General features: G+C 48.2%; 2 protein-coding genes across 4 annotated transcripts; one reads left to right on the forward strand and one right to left on the reverse strand.

Moving 5' to 3' along the window:
- Positions 1–4,251: 4,251 nt before the first annotated feature.
- adcyap1r1b (adenylate cyclase activating polypeptide 1b (pituitary) receptor type I) lies at positions 4,252–11,679 on the forward strand. 2 transcript variants are annotated; one of them, XM_061298141.1, is made up of 14 exons: positions 4,252–4,506; positions 6,426–6,545; positions 6,639–6,741; positions 6,959–7,072; positions 7,153–7,262; positions 7,346–7,443; positions 9,180–9,312; positions 9,446–9,599; positions 9,676–9,736; positions 9,818–9,887; positions 9,963–10,054; positions 10,153–10,279; positions 10,452–10,493; positions 11,056–11,679. In XM_061298141.1, exons 1-14 carry the CDS (start codon positions 4,420–4,422, stop codon positions 11,242–11,244), a joined length of 1,500 nt encoding a protein of 499 aa, XP_061154125.1. In that variant the 5' UTR covers positions 4,252–4,419; the 3' UTR covers positions 11,245–11,679. The 2 variants fall into 2 exon arrangements, with proteins under 2 accessions (XP_061154125.1, XP_061154126.1); XM_061298142.1 differs by having other exon boundaries at positions 7,346–7,437.
- On the reverse strand, positions 11,676–23,286 carry LOC133167380 (pituitary adenylate cyclase-activating polypeptide type I receptor-like). Of its 2 annotated transcripts, none has more exons than XM_061298143.1 (13): positions 22,749–23,283; positions 21,444–21,552; positions 15,721–15,825; positions 14,847–14,947; positions 13,924–14,021; positions 13,682–13,814; positions 13,120–13,273; positions 12,994–13,054; positions 12,727–12,796; positions 12,468–12,559; positions 12,261–12,390; positions 12,141–12,182; positions 11,676–12,073 (listed from the first exon to the last, which is right to left on the reverse strand). In XM_061298143.1, the coding sequence occupies exons 1-13, from the start codon at positions 22,830–22,832 to the stop codon at positions 11,867–11,869; spliced, it is 1,386 nt and encodes a 461-aa protein (XP_061154127.1). In that variant the 5' UTR covers positions 22,833–23,283; the 3' UTR covers positions 11,676–11,866. The 2 variants fall into 2 exon arrangements, with proteins under 2 accessions (XP_061154127.1, XP_061154128.1); XM_061298144.1 differs by having other exon boundaries at positions 11,933–12,073; positions 12,261–12,334; positions 22,749–23,286.
- Positions 23,287–23,921: the final 635 nt, after the last annotated feature.

Below are 23,921 nucleotides of genomic sequence, written 5' to 3' on the forward strand. Positions count from 1 at the left end.
ACCGATCTGCTAAAACACCCCATTTGATTGTGCTGTTCGAATTATGGTGATACAAACAGCCATAGGCAAGGGAAGTGTGTCCTCTGCTGGGGACTTGTGATACTGCGCCTGCTCTCTACTATGTTGCGGATGTCCTTTGACCCCAAGTTTTGAACCCTCGGAACTAACGTCGACTTACCCGCTTACTGGAAACTGACACGCAGAACGAGCTTCCGCGGCTCGACAACACTGTTCATCCAGAATGGACAAACTGCGACAGGGTTCCTACTTTGTTAATTTAAAACTTGATAAAAAATCGTTTGTGATAACCAGTCCTGGATATTTTCTGACAAACACATGATGTCTGTGGACAATATAGTATTACTGTGCCAATTTATAATGCATGTTGGATTTAAGATTTATTGTGATTGATATCACAATTTAAAGAAATGGTATAGTTTTACAGATTTGTTTTCTTATCTTATCAAGTTACAAATCCCAAATGTCCGTTATTGGTGCTGCAGGTTTCTCTATTGAGTCATCATTGTCATGCCGCTTTTCATTTTTCCTGATGTGCTTTCACCGACTTCTCCAATGCAATTAGATAGTCGTGTTAATCCAATAGCCAACGCGGATTGTCTGCGCTGTTTGGCCATCTGCCTGCCAGTTTGCATTTCCACAACGCATTTGACGGACACACACACACACGGCACATCTGATCTTCCTAACGATTTGCAAAAGAGCCAAACACAATTGGCCTCCAGTACTTTATTTTTATGCTTGTCCTCCATATGACTTTGTATTCACATTTGGTCAATCAATAATAATAATATTCCAAATGTAAAAGAGTGAAAGCTCGCACAACAGACAAAGCAAAACGATATACAGTCAAACCTCGGTTTTCAATCACAATCCGTTCCAGAAGGCGGTTCGAGAAGTGAATCGTTCGAATTCCGAATCTATTTTTCCCATTACAAATAATGGCAAATTTTTTAATGCGTTTCAAGACCAAAAAATGCCTTTTTTTAGCAGTTTTTCATTTGCGCATTTTTGTCCGATCGTGCAACTGCAGCGCACCGCCGAACGCGCAACTGCACCGCGCGGGTCGCATTATTGTGACAGAGCCGTCGCTGAAATTTAGAAAATATTTCGAAAGTCCTGATGTACTTTCCAAAATATAAGTGGACCTCAGTGCGCAGGGAGCTTAATCTGGTCCGATCGCGCAACCGCAGCGCGCCGGGCGCTCACTGTCGCATTGCTCGAAGAGCGTCTATGTGTTTTAGGATGGCTTTACTGCTCCCACTTGCTTTCTTTGGAGGCATGATTAAGGGTTAATACACTCCTCAAAGTAACGAAAATACAATAACTACGGAGTCAGTCGGCATCCGGGTCGCGCGGTCAGGTTTTCTCGGGTCCTCCCGGCTCATCTCGCAAGGTTTGACCTCCGAATTTTGTTCGACAACCACAGAAAAAAAAATCTCTATCTAGATAGAAAATAAAATGGGCCTAAGCACCAACCCCTGTGGTACCTCCCAATAATAATACCTGGAAAACCACATTTTAATTTTACCATCAACTAGAAAATGTGGCCCTCCTGTAGATGGTTGCCATAGAGATTATTGAAGTGGAAGCGCTGCATTGGGGCAGCACGTTCAAACTTGTGCGTTAATCTGGAGAGTTTGAGTGTGTTTCTATGTGTGTGTGTGTGGGGGGGGGTGCATGCGTGTGTGACACTCCAAATGTATCCAAAATGTTCCCACCAGTCAGCTCAAATGACTGTGCCAAATTTTGCGTTTTTTTTTTTATATGGTTCTCTTTATATGGTTTCTGTTCTTGCTGTTTTATGACGCAGCCTCAAAAAATGTTCAGCCAGGCAAAACTGGCAAATGTTCACTTAGCCTTTGCTAATGCCGCATTTCCCATAACATGCGGCCTTTGGAGGCTGGATGTGGAGATATATATATCAGAGTCCAGCATTTTTGGCTCCCCAAATGCGCTTCCTATGACAATTATAGAAAGAGATCAAACTTTGTGCAGAATGCAGTGATTGCACACGGCTTGTATCGACATTGTTTGCCTCGGTCGCTGCTCTTTCTCTCGGCTCCCTGGTGAGCAGGCACGGTTTGCGGGCCAAAAAGTCTGTGATCGGAATTTCAACATCAGCAAGCTCCTGGTTGTGAGGATGACACTCTTTGTGGATGCCAAGAGTTGCATTTGCACACACAGCAGAGTCCACGAGAGTTTGTTCACCTTTTCTCTTCTTAACATTACAAGTCAAAACATCTGATTTCACTGACATTTGCACACACAGCAGAGGCCACAAGAGTTTGTTCACCAAACTCGAAAGATCTGATTTCACTTCCCGTTTTCAAATCCGGCTCTGGTTCACATTTGTCACAAATAAGCCAAAAAAGGGTGCTTCATAATAATGACATTATCACTTTCATTGCTGAGTTCTGAGGGTTGTGAGAGGAGAGCATCCCACCGAAGCGCCTCTTCCCCACAGAGCACATTTACACGGCGGGTGATTGCACGTCGTTACCCTGAGGGAGGAGCGATGGCCTATTCAGTTAGGCATCAGTAATGTGCGTCAAAGAAAGACAGCACTTCCAGTAGAACGACAAATGCGGTCGTGCTCACAATACAGGAAGCAGGGAGATGACCAAGGTGCGCTTTCAAAATGCAATTTCATTTCCAAATAACAAAGAGGGCAAGCAAGGTACTTGGACTCATTAAAACACCACGATGACACAGTTGCAAAAAGGCTTGACTTGGGAAAGGACAGCTAAAAACATTGGCAATGAAGCACTAAGGACAGAAAGAAAGCGGGAAATGTAAACGCAAGACAGCCAGACCAGATAACCAGGAACACCCAGCGTGTTTGCTTTTGAGTTGACGTTCAAGATGCCTTCACTGCCGAGAGCGCTAACGACGAGGAGCGCTCGAGCAAACCCCGCCGCCACTGAGGGCCATGTTTTCTCAAAGTCCATTTATAGACACTAAGCAGAATGGCGCTTGATCCTCTCCGGCATTGTTTATTCAAATGCCAGAGGGTTAACACACACCACCTGACATTTCCACTGGCTCGTTTAATAGTAAGAGGGGGCGAATGGCGGTGTCGACTTTCGCGTTAAGTTGCCGAATGACGCTGGCAAGAAATGATGCTGGCTTTACAGCCTTCTATTGCCTCGTATTGTTCCTCTCGCACCTGTCGGGAGGCCCCGTCGCTTTCCATTTGTCCACTGAAGCAGATATCGCCTTTGGTTCATTGATGAACTCTTTGGAAGCTAGTTTTGTAATTTTAATAGATGTTCTTGTTCTCTTTTACCTTCAACTTATCGGGCCTCTTCTCGGCAGAGCAAAGACGGAACGCGCGCCGATCTCAGCCCCGGATTGATTTGCTGTCAGGTTTCAAGCGGCGAGCAGAATAACCAGATCATGGCGGGCATTTTTCATGGACAGGATGAAAGCGCAACAAACACAAATCTACATTTCAGATCAAGATAAAGCCGCCACCAAAAACGGTCGTCCTCGTTCATGTTTGCTTTTGCCAACGTTAGAAGGAAGTCGATCGAGTGCAAGCAACTTCTAGCAACTCGTTTTGGCTTCTTGACAAAATATCCTCAATTGATTCCAAGGTCCAGCAGCGCTCCGCTCCCCTTGCATTCAAATGGTCTCGTTGCTATGGCAACGCCATAGAGCAGCATATCATTCTCCTTTCAGATTCCACAACAGGATCACTTGGTGATGACATCACTACCTTGGGGGCGATTTTGTTGTCAAAGTGGCTGAGCAGCGACGTCGTTCGAGTGAAAGGCCTAAGATGGACCCGGGCCAGCCGGTTGAGGCTCAGGTTGCGAGGGCCGAGCTGGCTCTCACGGTAGCCCGAGCGGGACTCCGGGTCATGCTATAGTCTGTCCCACATGGTCCAGGTTGGCTGCAGCCCCTCTGCTGGAGGTAAGCGATGACATAATTCTTCTGGGGCCCGGCCGATCTGTCGCTTCATGTTGGGATGTCGACCGGCAGCTGCAGGACGACTCCCAAGTATTCTGTGGCACGTATACCTCTTGCGCCACCGCAATACCAACAATATCAAAACCAATAATAATACCAATAACAAAACCAATAATAATAGAATTTTATTGCTGAAGTTTGGAGTGGCAATTGAGTGGCATTTGGTGGGGGTTGTGCTCACACTACCACTCTTTGCCATCGGGATGATCTGACGGCGGAAGAGAGGGAGAGAGAGAGCGAGAGAGAGAGAGAGAAAGAGAGCGAGAGAGAAAGAGAGCGAGAGAGAGAGAGGCGCATGTCAAAAGCAATCAGGCACCTTCGACATTGAAATGCCGTCGTTATTTCAGCAGCAGGATACTTTGTTCGCGGCGTAAAGTCTAATAATCTTTGTTTTTTTTTTTTTTTTACCTCAAAAACTTGCTTTCGATGTTGGGGTCATATGCTCACTCTCCCTCACTCTCCGGACATTTTCATCGGCGCGGGAGGAACGAGATCAAGAATATGGACAAAATGGTAAGCGCTTGCTTCCATCACGTAAAGTGCGTTTGCAGTGTTTGCGTTGTGTTTTTTTTTTTTTTTGTATCCTGGCAAAAGCGCGGTCTGACGCTCTTGCGGACACTTCTGAAGATCTTGTGGCATGTCTGCTGGGATGTGTGCAGGTTGTCCTCCCTCAGCGACAACCAAAATGGCATCTCAGTGTCTTTCAACAAGTGAAAAGAAGAAATAAATAAATAAAACAAAACACAAACAAACAAACAAATAAACCCAAAACAAAAAGTCTTCTGATCATTTGGTGGAGTAATCTGTTTTTCTTTTCTTATTTTGTCAAGGTCATGGCTTAAAATGATGTTTCAATGGTTTTAAAGTTAAAGTCCCAATGATCGTCATCACACACACATCTGGGCGTGGTGAAACATGTCCTCCGCATTTAACCCATCCCCGTGTTATTTTGATCCATTCCCTGGGGGAGAGGGGAGCAGTGAGCAGCAGCGGAGCCACGCTCAGGAATCATTTGGTGATCTAACCCCCCAATTCCAACCCTTAATGCTGAGTGCCAAGCAGGGAGGTAATGGGTCCCATTTTTATAGTCTTTGGTTTGACCCGGCCGGAGTTTGAACCCACAACCTTCCAGTCTACCACTAGGCCACTGTGCTGGTTTTAGCTGTAAATTGCATTTCGACAGGCTTTTAAGCAGTAGGACTAAATCAGATGCCCCCATCCTCTGGGAGTTTAGCAAACGCCCAGTAGGAAATATGCAATACGTGTCGAGTATCCTCTTCTTTTTGCCCTCAAATCTATAAATAATGCCCATGTTTATACCCTCACTGTGTAGCGATAAAGTGCAAGACGTTTGTTCAGAGCCAGGAGGAGTGGTCAGAAGACCCAAACATGAACTCTTGAGTTTTGATCTTCTGAGATGCTTTCTTCAAAGCTTAATTACAAATAAGATATGGACGTGAAAGTGTTAGGGAAACAAAAAAGGGGCTTCATGAAACCTTGCCCAAATCCAAAGCAGTTCTCTATGCTGTTGCTCTAGACAACAGCAATGGTGGTAGTGGGGGGTGTTGGCTGGGCTATGGGGGGACTAGGACAGACCAGCTGCCAAGTTCTCCTCGGCGGACAAAGAGCGGGTACTCGTTTGGGCTCCTGGGCTTTACACATGCCAGACAGTCTTGGTAGAAGCAGACAGTGATGCGATTGCTGTACTTGCGTCGTGTCATTCGCAAGCGGTTCCTTCAAACTTTAGAGTCAACGTGCCGACCCGATCCGCGTTCCCTTCTCCATTCGGCAGAGGGAGCGCAGCTGCCCCTCTCTGTTGCTCTCCAAATAATGAGATGTTAGATCTTCTGCCCTCTAGGAAGAGGTACGGGAGCCTGCGCTCCCGCACCACCTGACTAACCGACAGCTTCATACTCCAGGCTGTTAGGGTCCTGGACTCTCTCCCCCCTTCTGCGTAGCGTCCTGTACTTTTGCGCTCTATTCTGACTGTCTGCTGTATGCGCACTTGTTCCAGTTTTGCTCCTCTTATTTATTGTGTTCTTTGTTTATTTATTATCTATTCATCACGCTTATTTATTCATTGTTTGTGCCTTCGTGTTTTGATTTTATTGTGTTGTTTACTTGTATGTATATTGTGTACTATGTCTTGTCACCGTGGGATAGTGGGAACGTAATTTTGATTTCTTTGTGTGTCTTGTCATGTGAAGAAATTGACAATAAAGCCGACTTTGACTTTGGTCCTTGTTCAGTTGTTGTTCACATGACCTTTGACCTCTTTGACCAAAAGTGTCAGGCCGTCGCACTTAACTGTGATGCTCCGACGACACTTCGGTGGTTGAGGGGCTTGCAACTCCTGGAACGTTTTTTGTCAACATGCGGCAACATTTTCATCTCGATCTTCTCTTCCTTTGCCAATTTGGTGCTGCGTTCAGATCCCGAGACGAGCGGCGACACTCCCACTGGGGTCGACGTGCGCAAAAGAAACGTTGCCGCAAATGTCAAGCGCTGGGCCCAAACCGCTGCTCCTTGCCGTCTTTCTCCTCCAGCTAGCGGTAAGCGCAAAAACCCCTCAAAAGCATTGCCCACCCAAGCGAGCACTTTTCAAGCAGCAGACGTGAACACGCCGCTCTTTGTCTGCGCGGCAGCTCTCGTGCCAGCAGGTACCATCCAACTGCGTCATCAAGAGGGAGGAGGAGAAGTGTGCCGAGATGATGGCCTTTGACCAGGATGGGGAGGACCTCCAGTCTGGTAGGCACACGCAAGAGGCAAAAGGAAGGTTTCGGCCGCCGGCGCTCCATCACAGAGCCCGCATTGTTCAACGGGTTGGCGCCATTTCTGTCTTCCTCATTTCGGGGGCCTTGGCCTCTCCTTTCTCTGGCTCTTTTGTTGGCCTCGGCACTGATTGCCAATGCAGGCGACCGAATTTGGTGCGACGGTTCTAAAAGCCCGTACGTTGCGTCCTCAGGGTGTCCGTGGATGTGGGACAACCTGACGTGTTGGCAGCGCGCCAGCATCGGCGACGTGGTGGAGGTCAACTGTCCAGAGCTCTTCTCTCAGTTCCTGAGTGAGGACCACGACGGTGAGCATCACGTGACAGGAAGCAGAGCAACCAGTGATGAGACTTTGACTCATACGCGCTGTGGGGGTTTCTTCTTGAAGTTGGCGAGCTGGGGAAGGTCCGTCGCAACTGCAGCGAGTCCGGCTGGTCCGAGACCTTTCCGCACTACATCGACGCCTGCTTTTACCAAGACGGAAACGACAGTCATGCGGTTTGTGCGACTTTAGCGTGACAGAACCGGTCGGTTTCATGACGCCTGTCCATTTGTTGTTCTTGTCTGCTTCTGCAAAGCAGGACTGGTACTTCGTGTCGGTGAAGGCCGTCTACACGGTCGGCTACAGTATGTCTTTGGCGTCGCTCACCACAGCCGTGGTCGTCTTGTGCAGGTTCAGGTGACAAAATACACGCCGGCACGATGCGCCCTGCGTCTTATTTTGGTTAAAACTCTGTCAGGGGCAAAACCCTCGCTGTTGAGAAAAGTTATCTCTAATGCTGGACTTTCAGTTGATTGATCACTACAGGGCTTCTGTCAAAAAGCACGCTGGATATCAAGGAAGATTTTCTTGGTTTAATTCAAAATGATGCGCTCCAGTACAATGCCGTGCAGTTATGCAGTGGAATTGAACAAGTACCGTTTTTTTCCGTGTATAGTGCGCCCCCATGTATAATACGCACCCTAAAAATGGCATGCTGATGCTGGAAAAAAGCCTGTACCCATGTATAATAAGCACCCAATTTTAATGAATTTTTTTTAAATTTCTTTTTCTTTTTTTTTTTTAAAGTCCCAATGATCGTCACACACGCAGGGAGGCAATGGGTCGCATTTTTATAGTCTTTGGTATGGTCTTAACTAGGCTGGATGTAATTTTTTTTGTTGGCGTTGATTTCTCCGACTGCCCATAAACGCACCACCGCGCTCCATTCGGCGGTGCGCTGCAGTTGCGCGATCGGACAAATGTGCGCAAATGAAAGAATACTTAAAAAAGTTTTTTTTTTTCTTGAAACGGATTAAAACGTTTTCCATTATTTTTAATGGGAAAAATAGATTCGGAATTCGACCAATTCGCTTCTCGAACCACCTTCAGGAACGGATTGTGGTCAAAAACGGTTTGACTGTATTTTTGCTATTCTTGTTAAAATCACACTTACATGTGAACTGGAAATGACAATAATAACACAGTGAAAGCCAAATTGAGCAAATTGGCTATTTGAGAAGTGTGTGTCAAACTGGTAGCACTTTGCCTTAATCAGTACCCAGGAAGTAGCTCTCGGTTTAAGAAAGGTTGGTGACCCCGGCTGTAAATAAACACTTCTCGGTAATAAATTGCCTCTATTGACGGCAGATGACGTTATATTCACTAGGGGTGTAACGATTCATCGATACACATCGATTAATCGATATAAGGCTCTACGATTTATTGGCATCGATGCCAAAAGTAAACATTGATTTATATCGCCGTGTTTGACCTCGGACATTAGGCGCGACGTTATTTTGAAATCCAGTTCATTGTTGCTTGCTTCCTCTTTCCGGGAGCAGTGCGCGCTGCGGCGTTGTTGTGTTGTGAGCAGAGCAGGCATGTGAAAGTGGAGTTTACAACTAGTACGCGGCTCCTGGGCTGGTGCTATGGCTAGTGTCCAAAAAGACGAGGAAATTTGCTCCCCTTTAGGCTTCAAGTCATTCGTTTGGAAGCACTTTGGATTCCAAAGAAAAGATGGCTCAACGGACAAGACACGTGCAGTTTGTAAATCCTGCCATGCGGTGATCAAATATTCAGGGAGCACAAATCTCGCCGCACATTTAAAGAAAAACCACGACATCAAAGTTCAGTGTTAAAATAAGCACTTTGTATACTACAATACTCTTGTAATTTCCTAAATAAAGAGTTTGCAGTACCTTGTTGATTTTGCGTATGAATTGTTATAAATCAGGATATTGTTCTATATTTTTTATTTAAAAAAAAAAAAATGTATCGATCATAGAGCACTATATCATGATGTATCGTGAATGAATCACAGCAGGGTTTAAGATATCGGCAAATATCGTATCGTATTCTTAACACTAGCAAACTTGACGAGTACACCACGTGATCACGCTGGCTCACGATGCTCTCCTGCCCTTTCTATGCAGGAAGCTGCACTGCACTCGTAACTTCATCCACATGAACCTGTTTGTGTCGTTCATGCTGAGAGCTCTTTCAGTCTTGATCAAAGACGGAGTGCTCTATTCTCAGGACGACAGCGAGCACTGCTTCGTACGCACAGTGAGGAACCTGCACGGTTGTCGGCCTTCATCAAACGTGCCCACTAACCTCTGTCTTTCTGTCTGTCTGTCTCTGTCTGTCTGTCTGTCTGTCTGTCTGTCTGTCTGTCTGTCTGTCTGCCTGCCTGCTGAAGTTGGAATGCAGGGCAGGGATGGTCTTCCTCCACTACTGCGTCCTCTGCAACAATTTCTGGCTGTTCATCGAGGGCCTTTATCTCTTCACGCTCTTGGTGGAGACCTTCTTTCCCGAGAAGAGATACTTCTATTGGTACATCGTGGTTGGCTGGGGTGAGCCCGCTGCTGACGTCTCAAGGATCGCGCGAGCTGTGTTCCTGTTCTCTTTTCTGACGGCCGTGCCCAATAGGAACCCCGACCCTGTGCGTGAGCGTCTGGGCGTTGTTGAGGCTGCATTTTGACGACACCGGGTACGATGGACACAATCTCGAGCCCGCAGTTGGGTTGCTGAATGTTTCATCTCATTGGTCATTCCTTTGTTTCCCATTCAGCTGTTGGGACATAAATGACAATGCCGCCATCTGGTGGCTGATTAAGGGACCCGTGCTGGCTTCAATCATGGTGCTCTTTTCTGCCGCTCCGAGACTTTGCTCTTTGTTCAAGACTATGCCACTTATTTTTTTCTCTTGGAACTAGATCAACTTTGTACTCTTTATCGGCATCATCATCATCCTCGTCCAGAAATTGCAGTCGCCGGATATCGGAGGGAACGAATCGAGCATTTACCTGTGAGTGTCATTTGAAGCATTTACAGGATCTCCCATCACAAAGACGTTCAGCAAGAGTAATGGATGATGTTGCGCAAACCCTTTTTGCTGTCGGGCAGGAGGTTGGCCCGGTCCACTCTGCTGCTAATTCCGCTCTTTGGGATCCACTACACAGTGTTTGCCTTCTCCCCAGAGAGCATCAAGCGAGAGCGTTTGGTCTTTGAGCTGGGCTTGGGATCCTTTCAGGTAAGAAGCTCACTTTCTTTGCTTTGGGTTAAGCTACTGGGCCAATTGTACAAAGGAGCCTTGTTGCTTGAATTGAAGAATTTGGAATGAGAGAAATAAACTTTTTTTTTTTTTTTAAATCACCTTAGTTGAACCTTTGTTTATCTCATATTTGGCATGTGTGTCATTGTAGGGCTTTGTGGTGGCTGTACTCTACTGCTTCCTGAATGGAGAGGTAAACTGCTTGGACTTGACACGCAATGATAAAGACAGCACGCCGACGCAAAGCACGCCGACGTAAAGCACGACTGAACAGATAGCAGGGAACTAAGTAGAGACAAACTGACGAGACAATGATGGACACCTGAAGAAGACACAAACGGAAGCTGATTGGAGAACACTAGCAGGTGGAAACAATAACTCCACGAGACAGACCTTGAAGAAAATGGAACACAAACCAAAGTGGAAATTAAAACCAAACCAAGAATGAACGTGACCGAACAGGCTCGACAGCTCCTGTCCCATGACAAAATGACTTTGTCATGGGACTCGTGTGCTTGTAGCAGATTGTTAAAACAAGCCGCAGTCCATGCTTGGCACTGGGACAGCCATAGTTCCTTGACGGACTTTGACGTGTTGGCTTGTTGTTTGGTTCTCTTCGACAGCCGCGCTCAGTATTTTCTTCGTGAAAGACGTTTCATTGCACAGTTTGATAACGCATCAAATAATAGCAGCCTGAGAGAAGGGAGGGGCCGAACGGCCGTCGCTAACACTCCTTGTGACAAATATTCCTCAAGGTGCAATCGGAGATGAAGAGGAAATGGCGCAGCTGGACGGTGAAACGATACTTTGCCGTGGAGCCGAAGCAGCGGCAGCCCTCGCTGGCCAGCAGTGGCGTCAACGGCGGCACGCAGCTCTCCATCCTCAGCAAGAGTAGCTCTCAGATCCGCGTGGCCGTGCCACAGGCCGAGACCACGGCCACCTGAGCGGCCGCAAGCCATGTGCGCCGAGCCCGACGACCACCCTCGCCGCTGAGCCGTGAAAGCGTCATGTCGACTCATTTGAACGCGTCAAAGTGGACCGGCGCTGATTGAGTAGCGCAATGTGTCCGTTGTGCTCCTGCGATGCTTATCACCAAGTGGCCGCTAGACATTCGAATGCATTCAATAGCGTCAAAACGCAATTTCAATGATGCAGGAGCGTTTGCGCTGTCCGCCGGCCAGTTGATGAGTGACTGCGAGGAAGAAAACAATTTCCTAGGGACTATTGGTTTGTGCACGACCGCATTCAAGATATCAAAGTTGGTCATTACGATTTCTGTTGTTTGCATTGAGATGTACAGACAAACAAAGGATATTAAAAAGTGCCATATGAAGTCTGTCGATTTGAGGCGTCGAACGGATGCCGTTGGCTGCAATGCACGAGAAGGATTTTATTTGGTGAAGACCAATCAATGCCATCAGAAATGTTCATCGCGACAACCGGGTTAACTTCATAAATACTGTAGCTGAAGATTTTCCAAATGATTTTGCAGTCAAGTCGCACCGTACCAAATGTAAAGATACATTCAATCAAGGCGCTCCATTGAGTCACCTGATTAGGTTTGAATCAAAGCGCAGAGCTGCGGCAGGTCATGAGCGCGCCCGGAAGGACATTTGTCCCACGGGCCAGCCCGTCTTTGGGGCTGCTTTTGTCGAGGACGGAGATCTGAGTGAGCGTGCTGCTGTCCGTGAGCAAGGTGCGACGTCGCTTACTGTAACGTAGGTAATCCTGAGTCTGCCATTTCCAAAACCGCTTCTTCAGTTCGGCCTGCACCTGCGCCCAAAAAGAATCTTCAGAGATGACAAATCTTTGACTCTTGTTATCTTCTCAAGTCACTTACCTCACCGTTCAGGAAACAGTAGAGTAGGGCCACAACAAATCCCTGCAAGCAAACAACACTCATCGTCATATATATAAGATTATATCTTTGGAACGTATGACGAGTATGTGAATATGGCACCTGAAAGGACCCCAAGCCGAGCTCGATGAAAAGACGAGCCTCCGCTCCCGTGTTCTCCGGCAGGAACGCGAACACTATGTAGTGCATCCCAAAAAGCGGAATGAGCAACAGCGTGGACTTGGCCAGTCTCCTGCCGGCCGGCAAGACACAACGTTTGTTGGTCAAGCCGCGCATTTCCCGCCAAGCGTTTGAAAGCGAGCGCCTCACTTGAAGTGACCCCCATCGTTGCCGCCGCCTGCAGGGGAACGCAACTTCTGCACCAGAATGCGGATCACGTTGATGAAGATGATGAAGTTGACCTGCATAAAGAAGACACAAGGAGCAGCTTGGAATATTGGGCTCTGTCATATTTGGCTTTGTTTTCCTCTTTGACCACAAATCCTTACTATTGGTCACTCCCCACGTGGTCGTGTTATTACGATAATTTCTGTGGGTGTTGAAAATGGTTTGTATGTCACTAACTCACCATCAGCGATACAGTTATGGGAGCTTTTATGATCCACCAGATGGAGGCCACATCTGTGTCGTCCCAGCACCTGAGGCATAGCGCACGTGTTAACAAGCTCAATATGAGGAGGGAAAAATATCGTTGTTCTCGCCTGAACACGTTCAGAGACGAGAACGCAAAGCCTGGCTGCTTCGGCTTCTGCCTCCAACGTTTTCCCTTTTTATTGAGCGACTCTCGTGCACGTAAGCAGTACAGGAAATGGACGGCGTGTCGGAAGCGCCTCACCCTCTGTTGTCATAGAAGTTGCGAGTCAAGATCCATGCCGTGATAATTGTCGACGGGACACCTGGGGAGCAGGGCGAGATATCACGTCATTCCAAGTTGACCCCAAACAGCAACACAAACACTCACCCCAGCCGATGAGAATGTACCACCAGAAGTATTTCTTCTGGAAGACAAAGGTGAGAGCCAGCAGGGTCTGCAGGTACATGCCCTCCACCAGCAGCCAGAAGTAGTTGGCCAAGATACTAAACTGAAAAAAGGCCACGGCTGATTTACATGACATCTGCAAACAAGGCGTGAGAGTGATGGTGAGTATTATTACAATATAATATAATTATTATTATTACTATTATTATATAATGTGTTTCAATAATCTAAACTGTTCCTCGTTGTCTCGTCACATCAAATGTTCCGGTGGCTCACCGCTTGTATTTGCTACTCAAGTCACCTTGGGTCTGTTTTGAGGTGCTTTGTTGTTTTGGACTTTTGTTGATGTTGTGATTTGGACAATTACTACACATTGCTTGTGACTTCACCCTGCTTCCTTAAATTTCACCCTCAAGCCCGCTGAAAAAATTCCAACTTTGCACAATTTTGCATTTGCCCTTCTTCTTCTTGAAAGGATTATTGTGAATGACCACGTATTCTTCCTTTTAAGTGCGAAACATCGAGTAAGCGTTTCTGCACTCACGGTGGACATGAAACAGTGGTCCCGATCTTCATTGGAGAAGAGAATTTCGTCTTTAATGAAGACAGCGCTGGCTCGCAAGATGAAAGAGAAAAAAAGGTTCATGTGGATGTAGTTTCTGGTGCAGTGAAACTTCCTGCCAAAGGAGAAGGTCAAACATTTGAAAGTAGCCTGAAAAACAGTTTTTACAAGTAGAATGTTACTGGATTGTAATTTGCCAGGATTTATTTTTTAAAAAGAGTTACCTGAAAATTGTAAAGACAAATATGGCAGAAATAAGCGAGATGAGGGATGTGGCATAGCCAGCGGTGTACACCTGTTTGAAGTTGGAGAGGTACGTTGTCTGAAGTGGGAGAGAAAAAAGCGAAACACGACCAAGCACTTTGCATTAACCTTCATGAAATGCTGTCAACTGATTACGATGTTCATTAAAGCCACTGTGAACCTCTTGAGGTGTCCTCATCTATTTTAGCACACCGTGACCTTCATTAGCAGTTTTGTGCAACGCATGGTCACAAACTTTTAAGCAAAACCTATTTAGCATTGTGACAAAAAAAGCTGAATTCCTTATCTTCGCTCAAATGGAGATTTGCTGTGTAGGCACAATGATATTTTGCTAATCGGATGTTATCATCTTATTAGAATCCTCAAAATGTCATCAGAAAAGTCAAATGAAATGGACTGAACCGATGTCCGCATGAGCGTGCATATGTCGAAGCCCCTCCCCCGTAGAGCCAAAGCAGAAGCAAGCCTCAGCATGGGGCAGCAGCCATCTGCCTCGACCGCTCACAATACAAAATAGCGGAGACGGACGGCGCACACGTAAATATCGAGCAATTCCTTTTTTGGAATTGTCTCCTTGCCTGAAATAAAACCACATTTGCGTGAAGGTTGATATGAAGTTTTCTCAGGGCCGATTGGCAAGTTGGTAGGATTTTCTACCAAGCAGATTCTTCACGCTTGGGATTGTTGCTGTCACGAAACTATCCGAAGATTTTGCAAGCCTAGTGGACAAGTATTAATACGGGGATACTGTCATCTGATCCAAAATTATGAACCCAGTTTCAATTCAAATTCTGTGGTCGTGCTTTTTGTTTTGATGTCGTCGTTATCTTGCCTTCCCCGTCAACTTCCATACCCAATCGGTGCGGTGGTGTTTGACGTCTACCTCGGATTCTGCTGGGTTGTCGTCAGCAAACTGGCAGACGTCCGTGTAGCTCGGATACACCTCGGACCAGCCGCTCTCGGTGCAGTTCCTGTAGATGTGACCTAGCGCACAAAAGGCACAATTGCGAACCTCTGGCAACTGGCTGGGGAACCTCTGTTCTAAATAACTACAAAATCAAGTGAATCTGGCAAAGAAATACTACATGGAGGCTATGATCAGATGTTATAGTGAGCCGCAAGCTGCCCGTCAGAAATACAAACACACGTATGAGTTTTATAGTTTTGGGAAAGAGTGGGCATCGTGATGCAAATCCACCCGCACGTCCGTGGAGATTGCTCGGTGGGAGGTTTGCTGTCAAGGCTAAAGTAAGGTAAAGTGTTGACCACATTGCATTGGCGGCCCGGGCGAAGGCTGAGGCTCCAGAGAGAAGTGCCTCTTCTCAGCATTGCCGGAGCTAACAAGCGCTGCCAATTTCTTGCTCATGCCGTCGGCCGTTACACGCAAGCCTTTGATTTCCCATTGGTTCTTTTCTCTGCGATGGTCCTGGTGTTTCCATCGGTGCTCGCTAATGATGCATCAACTTGACTTTTGCAGGCATCCGTGGAGGCGGAACTCCATCGGGGGCCGGGAACCCGCTAACATTGAGTTAGGAGGTCATCGGCTCGGGGCAACCCGTCCGCCATTCCTCGCGCAAGCAGCGCACTCACTCAGCTCAAATGGAATGATTTGCTTTCACTTTGGCTTTGCGCTTATTTGCATTTCTGGAAGATATGCAGTTATGGATGGATATACATACATTTTTGTTTTCTTGACTAAAAAGGCGGGAAAGACAATGCTCCTGTTGTCTTTGCTTCCAAATGGCGTATTGCTTTACCTTGGTTAAGAAAGAGCAGGGAGACATTGGCGCAGGACACGCCCACCACCTGGCCCACCTCGGCAGCATACCAGCAGCGAAGATTGTCCCACATGGTCGGGCACCCTACGGTGGCAAAACAGCACGCTTAGCAAAACAGCACGTTCAGCAAGACAGTGTAGTGGGTGTGTGTTCCATCAGCGCACAGGGCGTGTGATGCGTCAGTGCAGTAGTGTTGGAGTAGTAGTGCCTGTAGTTTGTGCATGCTGCATGCTGCCTCTGCTTGCCACTTTTCTGCTTTCAGCTACCGCCACCGGCTAGCCCTCTGTTTCCGGGGGTGAAAAGAGGAGCCGAGTGTGTAAGTCTCCTCAGCCGGTACACAGCCTCTCCATTGCCAAGACTTGCACACGCCTCCTCGTGGCCACACACGGTAACTGGCACCTTGCGGTCCCAGGCTAAGTTGTGCAGGATCTCGGAGCAGCAGTGGGCCCCAGAGATGTGGCATGTAGGCCCACCGGTGTGTGGACACGCCCTACTGCCCATCAACCACTGTCCCGGCTGTGGGTAAACAGCTCCAGCTATGGGTAAATAGTGAAGACCTCAACGGTGGACCAGGCGGAGGATGATGGCTGACCTGAGGGGTGGCGTCACAACGGCTGGGAAGGCGGATGAAGGCTGCAGCAGAAAAGGGTCACCAGTCGTCTTGGTCTCCTTGCCACTGGACTCTGACCCCGATCTGTCAAGGACAGTGTGGTGACTGTCTGTGCACCAGTCTCCCCACTTTAAACAAAGTCACGCACAGGCGTCTTTTTCAGGGAATCCACCTTACATCCCGGATTAAAGTCCTGTGGCGACCAGTAAGTGGCAACGGGGGCAGGATTGTGAAGTCTGGAAGCCCCTAGTCACAAGCTGGCACATCAGGCGGTGGATGTTAGATGATCGTTGGGCTCCTGGACCGAGGCAGATAGAGCTCTTCGGTAGCTGCATCCACGACTGAGCAGCCCTTTTTAGGATCCACTCTGCTCACCCCTGATGGGGAAGGGGCTAGAAAAGGTGCCCTAAACATAGCCTGCCTCAAACCTCCCGACTGGATTACCGCGTTCAGAGGGATCACCAATATGCGGTCGAAACCACAAAAACATGAATTTTGGAGCATGGAATGTGCGCACACTAATGGACAGTGTAACCAGTGATAGGCCGGAGAGGAGAACCGCCATCATTGCCAGGGAACTGAGAAGATGCCGGATTGACATAGCTGCTCTTTCAGAAACCCGGCGGGCAGAGGAAGGTCATCTGAAGGAGGAAAAGGGTGGATACACTTTCTTTTGGAAAGGAAAGGCCACAGATGAGCCTAGGATCCATGGGGTTGGTTTTGCCATCAAGAACCAACTGATCAGTCAGCTCTCTGAACTCCCTGTGGGAATCAGTGAGCGCCTGATGACCCTCCGTCTGGTGCTGGTCAACAACCAGACGGCAACAGTTCTTAGTGCTTATGCACCTACCCTTGCTTCCGATGAGGACAAAAAAGAGGCCTTCTATGCCTGTCTGGATGATGTATTGTCAAAAATCCCCAAAGAGGACAAGATTATTATACTGGGAGATTTCAATGCCAGAGTGGGCCGGGACCACCACCTCTGGAAGGGCACCATTGGAAAGGAAGGCATTGGAAACATCAACTCCAACGGGGTTTTGCTTCTTAGCAAATGTGCTCAATATGACCTTACCATCACAAATACCATCTTTCGCCAGAAGAACAAACTCAAGGGTTCATGGAGACACCCTCGCTCTAAACAATGGCATCTTATTGACTATGTCATTGTCAGAGCCAGGGATCAGCGCGACGTGACCATCACAAAAGCCATGATGGATTCAGAGGCCTGCTGGACAGATCACCGCCTGATACGATCCACGATGTCCATCAGACTCAAGAGGAAGAGGAGACTCCAAAAGAAGCTGAGCCGGCAGAGACTAAACCTCGAGGCCCTGAACAACACTGCCACCCTGCAGCTGTTTCAGGCCTCTCTTGGAGAAAGCCTCATTCAGGAATACCCTGAGGACATCGAAAAACACTGGAGCCTGCTCAAGTCTTCCATCCTCGACACCTGCCGTGCCACTCTCGGGTACAAGGCCAGAAAGCATCAGGACTGGTTTGATGAGAACGACACAGAGATAGAACAGCTCATCTCCAAGAAAAGGGAAACCTTTCGTGTCTGGCAAAATGACATCACCTGCACAGCAAAGAGACAGGCCCACTCCAAAGCCAAGGCTGACGTCCAGAGCCGGGTGAGACAGATTAAAAACTCCTGGTGGACAGAAAGGGCACTGGAAATCCAGAGTTTGGCAGACTCTGGTGACACCAGAGGCTTTTTCAGCGCTACTAAGGCTGTCTACGGCCCAAGCCATCGCGGCCAAAACCCCCTACGCTCTAAAGACGGGCAGGAGCTGTTGAAGGACAATGAGTCCATAAACAACCGGTGGAGAGAGCACTTTCAGGAACTCCTCAACCGTGACAGCACAACTCAGTCAGATTTCCTCAGTCACATCCCTCAGAGTCCCATCAGGGAAGACATGGGTGAACCTCCCACTTTAGTAGAGGTCCAAGATGCCATCAGGAGCCTGAAGAACAACAAGGCCTCTGGGCCAGATGGGATCCCAGCTGAGGTCCTAAAGGAAGGTGGACTAGAGCTCCAGCGCCACCTCCATTCCCTCTTTCTGAAGGTCTGGGAAAAAGAAGTACTCCCCTCGGAGCACAGGGATGCTCTGATAGTGACCATTTTCAAGAAAGGGGACAAAGCGGATTGCGGAAACTATAGGGGCATCTCGCTCCTTTCAACAGTTGGCAAAGTACTTGCTCGTGTTCTTGCCAATCGCCTACTGCCACTGTCTGAGGAAATTCTCCCAGAATCGCAGTGCGGTTTTCGCCCATCTAGAGGCACTGCAGACATGATTTTTACAGCACGCCAACTCCAGGAGAAATGCCGTGAGCATAAACAGCCTTTGTTCATGGCTTTCATAGACCTTACAAAAGCCTTTGACACGGTGGATCGCCAGGCCCTATGGAGCATCCTCCTGAGGTATGGTTGCCCGGACAAATACGTCAGAATACTGCGTTTATTACATGACGGAATGACAGCCACAGTGCTCAATAACAGCTCCTTGACTGAGCCTTTCACTGTAGAGACAGGGGTCAAACAGGGATGCATTATTGCACCCACCCTGTTCTCTGTCTTCATTGCCGCCATACTCCACCTCATCAACAAAGAACTACCACACGGAATCCCAATATGGTACAGGACTGATGGCAGGCTCTTCAACCTTAACAGGTTCAAAGCCAAAACCAAGATCAGAACCACCACGGTCGTGGAGCTCCAGTATGCAGACGATAATGTCATAGCAGCACACTCTGCAGAAGACCTCCAGGGCATCCTGAACTCCTTTGCTAAGGCATACAGAGCCCTGGGTCTGACCGTGAACATCAAGAAGACCCAGGTGCTACATCAACCCCCACCCAACCAGCCATCTACTCCGCCCATCATAAATGTGGACAACACTGCACTTGATTATGTTCACCATTTCCCCTACCTCGGCTGTTTTCTCTCCTCCAAAGCGGACATTGACTCCGAGGTCAACCATCGCCTGAGCTGTGCCAGTGGAGCGTATGCCAGACTCCGGAAAAGAGTCTTCGAAGACCGAGACCTCCGGGTTGACACCAAGCTCCTGGTTTACAAAGCTGTGGTTCTCCCCACCTTACTTTACGGGGCAGAGTCATGGACAACCTACAGCAGGCACCTAAGAGCTCTTGAACAACACCACCAGAGAACCTTGAGGAAAATACTCCGGATCAAATGGGAGGACAGACGCACAAACATCAGCGTTCTGGAGGAAGCCAGGATACCGAGCATCACCACCTTAATAATGCAGCACCAACTCCGATGGACAGGACATCTCATCCGCATGGCTGACACCCGCCTCCCCAAACAGATGTTATACTCCCAGCTGGAGAGAGGTCCGCGAGCCCCGGGCGGGCAAAAGAAACGTTTTAAGGACAACCTCAAGACCAATCTCAAGAAATTCCAAATAACATCTCGGGACTGGGAGCGCATCGCCTTGAACAGGAACTGCTGGAGGGCAGCGGTGCAAGAAGGTGCAGCACATCACGAAAAGGAACTCCGCCGTGTCGCAGAAACCAAACGACAACTCCGAAAGGAAAGACAAAAACTGGCTCCAGCACGACCACAACCCACCGCCACTTTCCCCTGCCCACACTGCACAAAAATATGTGGATCCCGGATCGGCCTCTACGCCCACCTGCGGACCCACAAGTAGACGACCCTGAAAAGAAGACCGTCATACTCGTTCCGAGTGACTGCCGATGATGGTGGCAAAACAGCACGCTTAGCAAAACAGCACGTTCAGCAAGACAGCCCGTCACCAGTTGAGAAATCTGTTTGATTCGCGCCTCTTCCATGACATCATCCTGTTTCTCGTACATCTTCGTGTCATGTTTGTTCTGTCAAGAAAGAACTTGAAGCGAACACTGAATAAAGAAGGTGGCATTTTACTTTGGCGTGGGGCTGAAAATGGCTTGTTTAGTGTCATCTCCTAATGGCTCTCCGGCGAACGCATGCTTGGCCGGGCAGCCATGCGTGAAAGGCCGCCGTGCTCTCATTTGAATGGCCTTGTGCGTGCGTGCCGTGCGTGCGAGCGGCGCTTCCTTCATTATCCGCTAATTAGCGCTTGAGACATTGTGATGAATGCTACAGATGGAAAGGCTGCTCTTTGCGGCTCGTCTGCCCTCTCACATCGTTAATGGGCCTTTTGTCAGACGCTGATGTCCTTTGGAAGTCTTACCTGCCGTGTATCTCTTGAGCGAGGCATTCAAACGGTTGGTGTGATTCAATACATACTTTGCAGCAGACTGTGTTGGTGGGCGTTGGTAGGCGTGGTCTGATTGGATAAATCCAAAGCACTTCCAAACGAATGACAAAGTCGCCTGTTTGCTGTTTTGAGGCCGGTCAGCGGCGACAGCGGCCCACAAACAGCGGACTTGCTGGCGTTGGCGGCCTCTCGGCAGATGTCATTCACCAGTTGGTGACCAATTTGGTTCGACACAAACCGGCACAAACCTCAACATTTACCCGAGCCCGGCACGACACGTGACTGGCTGCTTTTCACCAGCTCCCTTTCAGGTCTTCATGCTGAAAATCCAGAATGCGTTCATATGTGGACGCACGTTTTTGATATCTTCTGTTTGCTCCTCTCAAGGGAACCTTTGCCATTCCCAAGCACCAAATGTAAATCCAAGTGTATCATGTCAGAGCTGCATTCCTCTTTCTGTGTACAGCTGACTTATCGCTGTTTTGTCACGGTCCAATGAAACATTTTTCTTCATCGCTGCCGCTCCCATAATATTGTTACAAGTATTGCGAGAGTAAAGGGCACCGCTGGGATGTACGCTGCAATATCTCGCCTTTAATAAACAACGAAGCGATAAGGTGAAAGCCAAGACCGCCAACGAGAAGCGGCAGATAGGAGTAACGCGGGATTTAAGGAGACATGTGGCGTGCCTCTCGTGGAGCTCAGCTGCCAGATGGTGAAAACAAACCGGCTTTCATCTTGTCGTTAGACAAAGCGCACGTTCCGCCGCGATGACCTCCGACGTCAGTGTGGCGGATGAAACCCAAAAGTGCAAAGCGGCGGTATGGAAATGTCCCTTGAGTGAGTCAAGAGTGCGACTTGTATACCTGCCCCGGTGGAGAGCTTGCTTTCTTCCTGAGCGATGATGTGTCCGCATTCTTCCTGCACCTTCATGTGCTGAAGCACTAGGGCGCAATCCGAGTGCATGGCCTCCGTCTACACAGTGACAAAAGTCTGCATCAGCCCAAACTCCTTTCATGGACATTGCCGTTGACACAGAAACAATTCATCCATCCATTGTCTGAACCACATGCAAATGCCACCCGGGTAGGTCGGAGGCGGGATCGAACCCCGCATCTCAGAACCGTGCACCAGCATGACGCCCACTTTAGACGATGACATTTGAATTTAATTCCTTCATCAGTCCACATGAAAGATCACAATCCGTTCTCGTTATTGGCTCACTCTGTGTGCGTGGCATTATTGGACGATCCTCCCAAACTCGTTTACGTGAAAAATGTGCTCTGAAATGTGTTGAGATGGGCACCGCTGCGGCGTTAGTGGAGAGTGAGGAGAAGAAAACCAAGGTGAGGCGTGATAGAAAATGGGAATCTTGTTTGGGAAGCGCAGCTTCGCGTGAAATATGTCTTTCATATCTGCTTGACGAGCGAGATGATCGCAAGCTGCCAACATTACAGCCTGTGAGTGTGTGTGTGTGTCTTTGTAAATGGCAGCGCTTCATCTGAAAGCAACTGAAATTAAATCACCGCCTGTGGGGGGGGCAAGCGTCAACCTTTGCCGAGACGAGATGGTTAAGGGCGCCACACGTCATTGTCGTAGGCTTCGAGGTCGATACAGTGACAGCCCTTCAAAGGCCAAAAATGAATGTAAAGGGACAACACCGTCACAGAAATAAGTATTTCATTCTTATCAGACTAAATCATCAAACCATCAGTTGGGGATTGGGATGTTTTTCATGGCTGAAAGTTAATTTCTCATCTGCAATTTTAAGAAATTAAAATTGAAGAGGCACCATGGGTAATTTCACATTCCCGCAAGGGCTGGGGAGCAAGATTTTGGCTCTTAGAAGTCAATTTTCTTCTGTTTCCTCTCGCCAGTACTTGGCAACCTCGTTCTTTTCCAGCTCTGGATTAAGAATAGCCGTTCAGATATGAAACTCTCTTTAAGATGTTTTCCCTGGATCCCAGCTGCCCAGCGCTCCCTCCCGGGGATGCCTTGAAGGGTCCCCATTTTGCTTGTTACATCAACTTCTTTTGCTAAATTGGTTTTCTCTGTCCAGATACTGAGAGTTCTGTAGGATCTTTAAGAAAGGGGTTAGGCGATGACTCACGCATGCTTAAAGCTCACACGGAACAGGTGAACGTGAAGTCAGGACCGTCGCGGGGACTCACCAACGTCGCCCACAGCATCTGCAACAGACTCAACTCAAGGAACGTCGTCGCCCGTTTCCAGCAGAAGCCTTGAGAGACGGACATGCTGTATGCGCAGGCTTGGAGAGCAAGCTGTGTAGTTCGCTCCGAGCCGAAAGAAAAATCCAAGCCAATAAAGTCGCGGCGCTGCAGTGACTTTTCGGCCTGATGAGAATGATTTGGGTTATTTTCCAGTCCTTCATGTGCAGGCGTGAGAATGAAAATGAGGAGTCGAAGAAGATGCGCGCGCGCACGCGCGAAAAGACGCGCGCGCTCGTCAAATGGAGCCGGGGAGGGCGCCCTCGCTTTGCCAACCCTCAAGTCACAATTATACTCGATATCTGCGAGCCATAAATATCAAATCCAATCAAGCAGGGCGCTAACTCAGCGTGCGTGAAGTCGCGTAAAATGAGGACGCCCTCAACATGTTGCTCCCTCTCATCGTGATAACTGCAACTTTTGAAATTGTATACGGCAAACTTTACGGATCACAAAGTTTATTACAATGACTGCAAAATGGCAGATGCAAGCTAGTGTCTCAGAAATGACCGAATGATGTCGAGTACTTTCTTGACTATTACACTCTTTGCCAGTTCCTTGTTGGGGAATTGCGCATGTGGTCAAAAAAGGACGCCAACTGTTTCCAGCTGCATGTCCCCCAGCAGCCCATGCAGGCATCGTCGACAAAGGCCAAGAGGTCACGTGTGAATGTAAACACAGCCGCAAGCAAGAAAACAAAACTGGACCGCACCACTTTTTATTATTCCTTTTCAGAACTCAAAAGTATTGGTCATCTGGGATTATTGTGGTTGTGTCTCGATCATAATGCAGTTTTCCCACAGATTTATGCAATTACAAAATGAGCTTAGGCCTCAAGGAGCTCCATGCAGTTTGCAGGCGAGCGGCAGCACTTTGGAATCACTTGGAGGACAAGCTGACTCCAAACTCAAGTGCAGTAGTATAGCCGAGATGGAACCGAGGCAAGTGCATCAAGTTACTGCTCTTCATGTGTTCGTCCATCCAGATCTTAAACATTGAGCATGACAAATTCTTGCCTTGCATGAACAAGCGATACAAATCCATGACCCAATCAGCTTTCTCATTCCATGGTGGCCTTCAGGAAAGCAAGCCAGATGACGGTGAGCGGAGGCTGTG

The sequence above is a fragment of the Syngnathus typhle genome, linkage group LG14, assembly GCF_033458585.1.
Source record: "Syngnathus typhle isolate RoL2023-S1 ecotype Sweden linkage group LG14, RoL_Styp_1.0, whole genome shotgun sequence".
Classification (NCBI taxonomy): Eukaryota; Metazoa; Chordata; class Actinopteri; order Syngnathiformes; family Syngnathidae; genus Syngnathus; species Syngnathus typhle.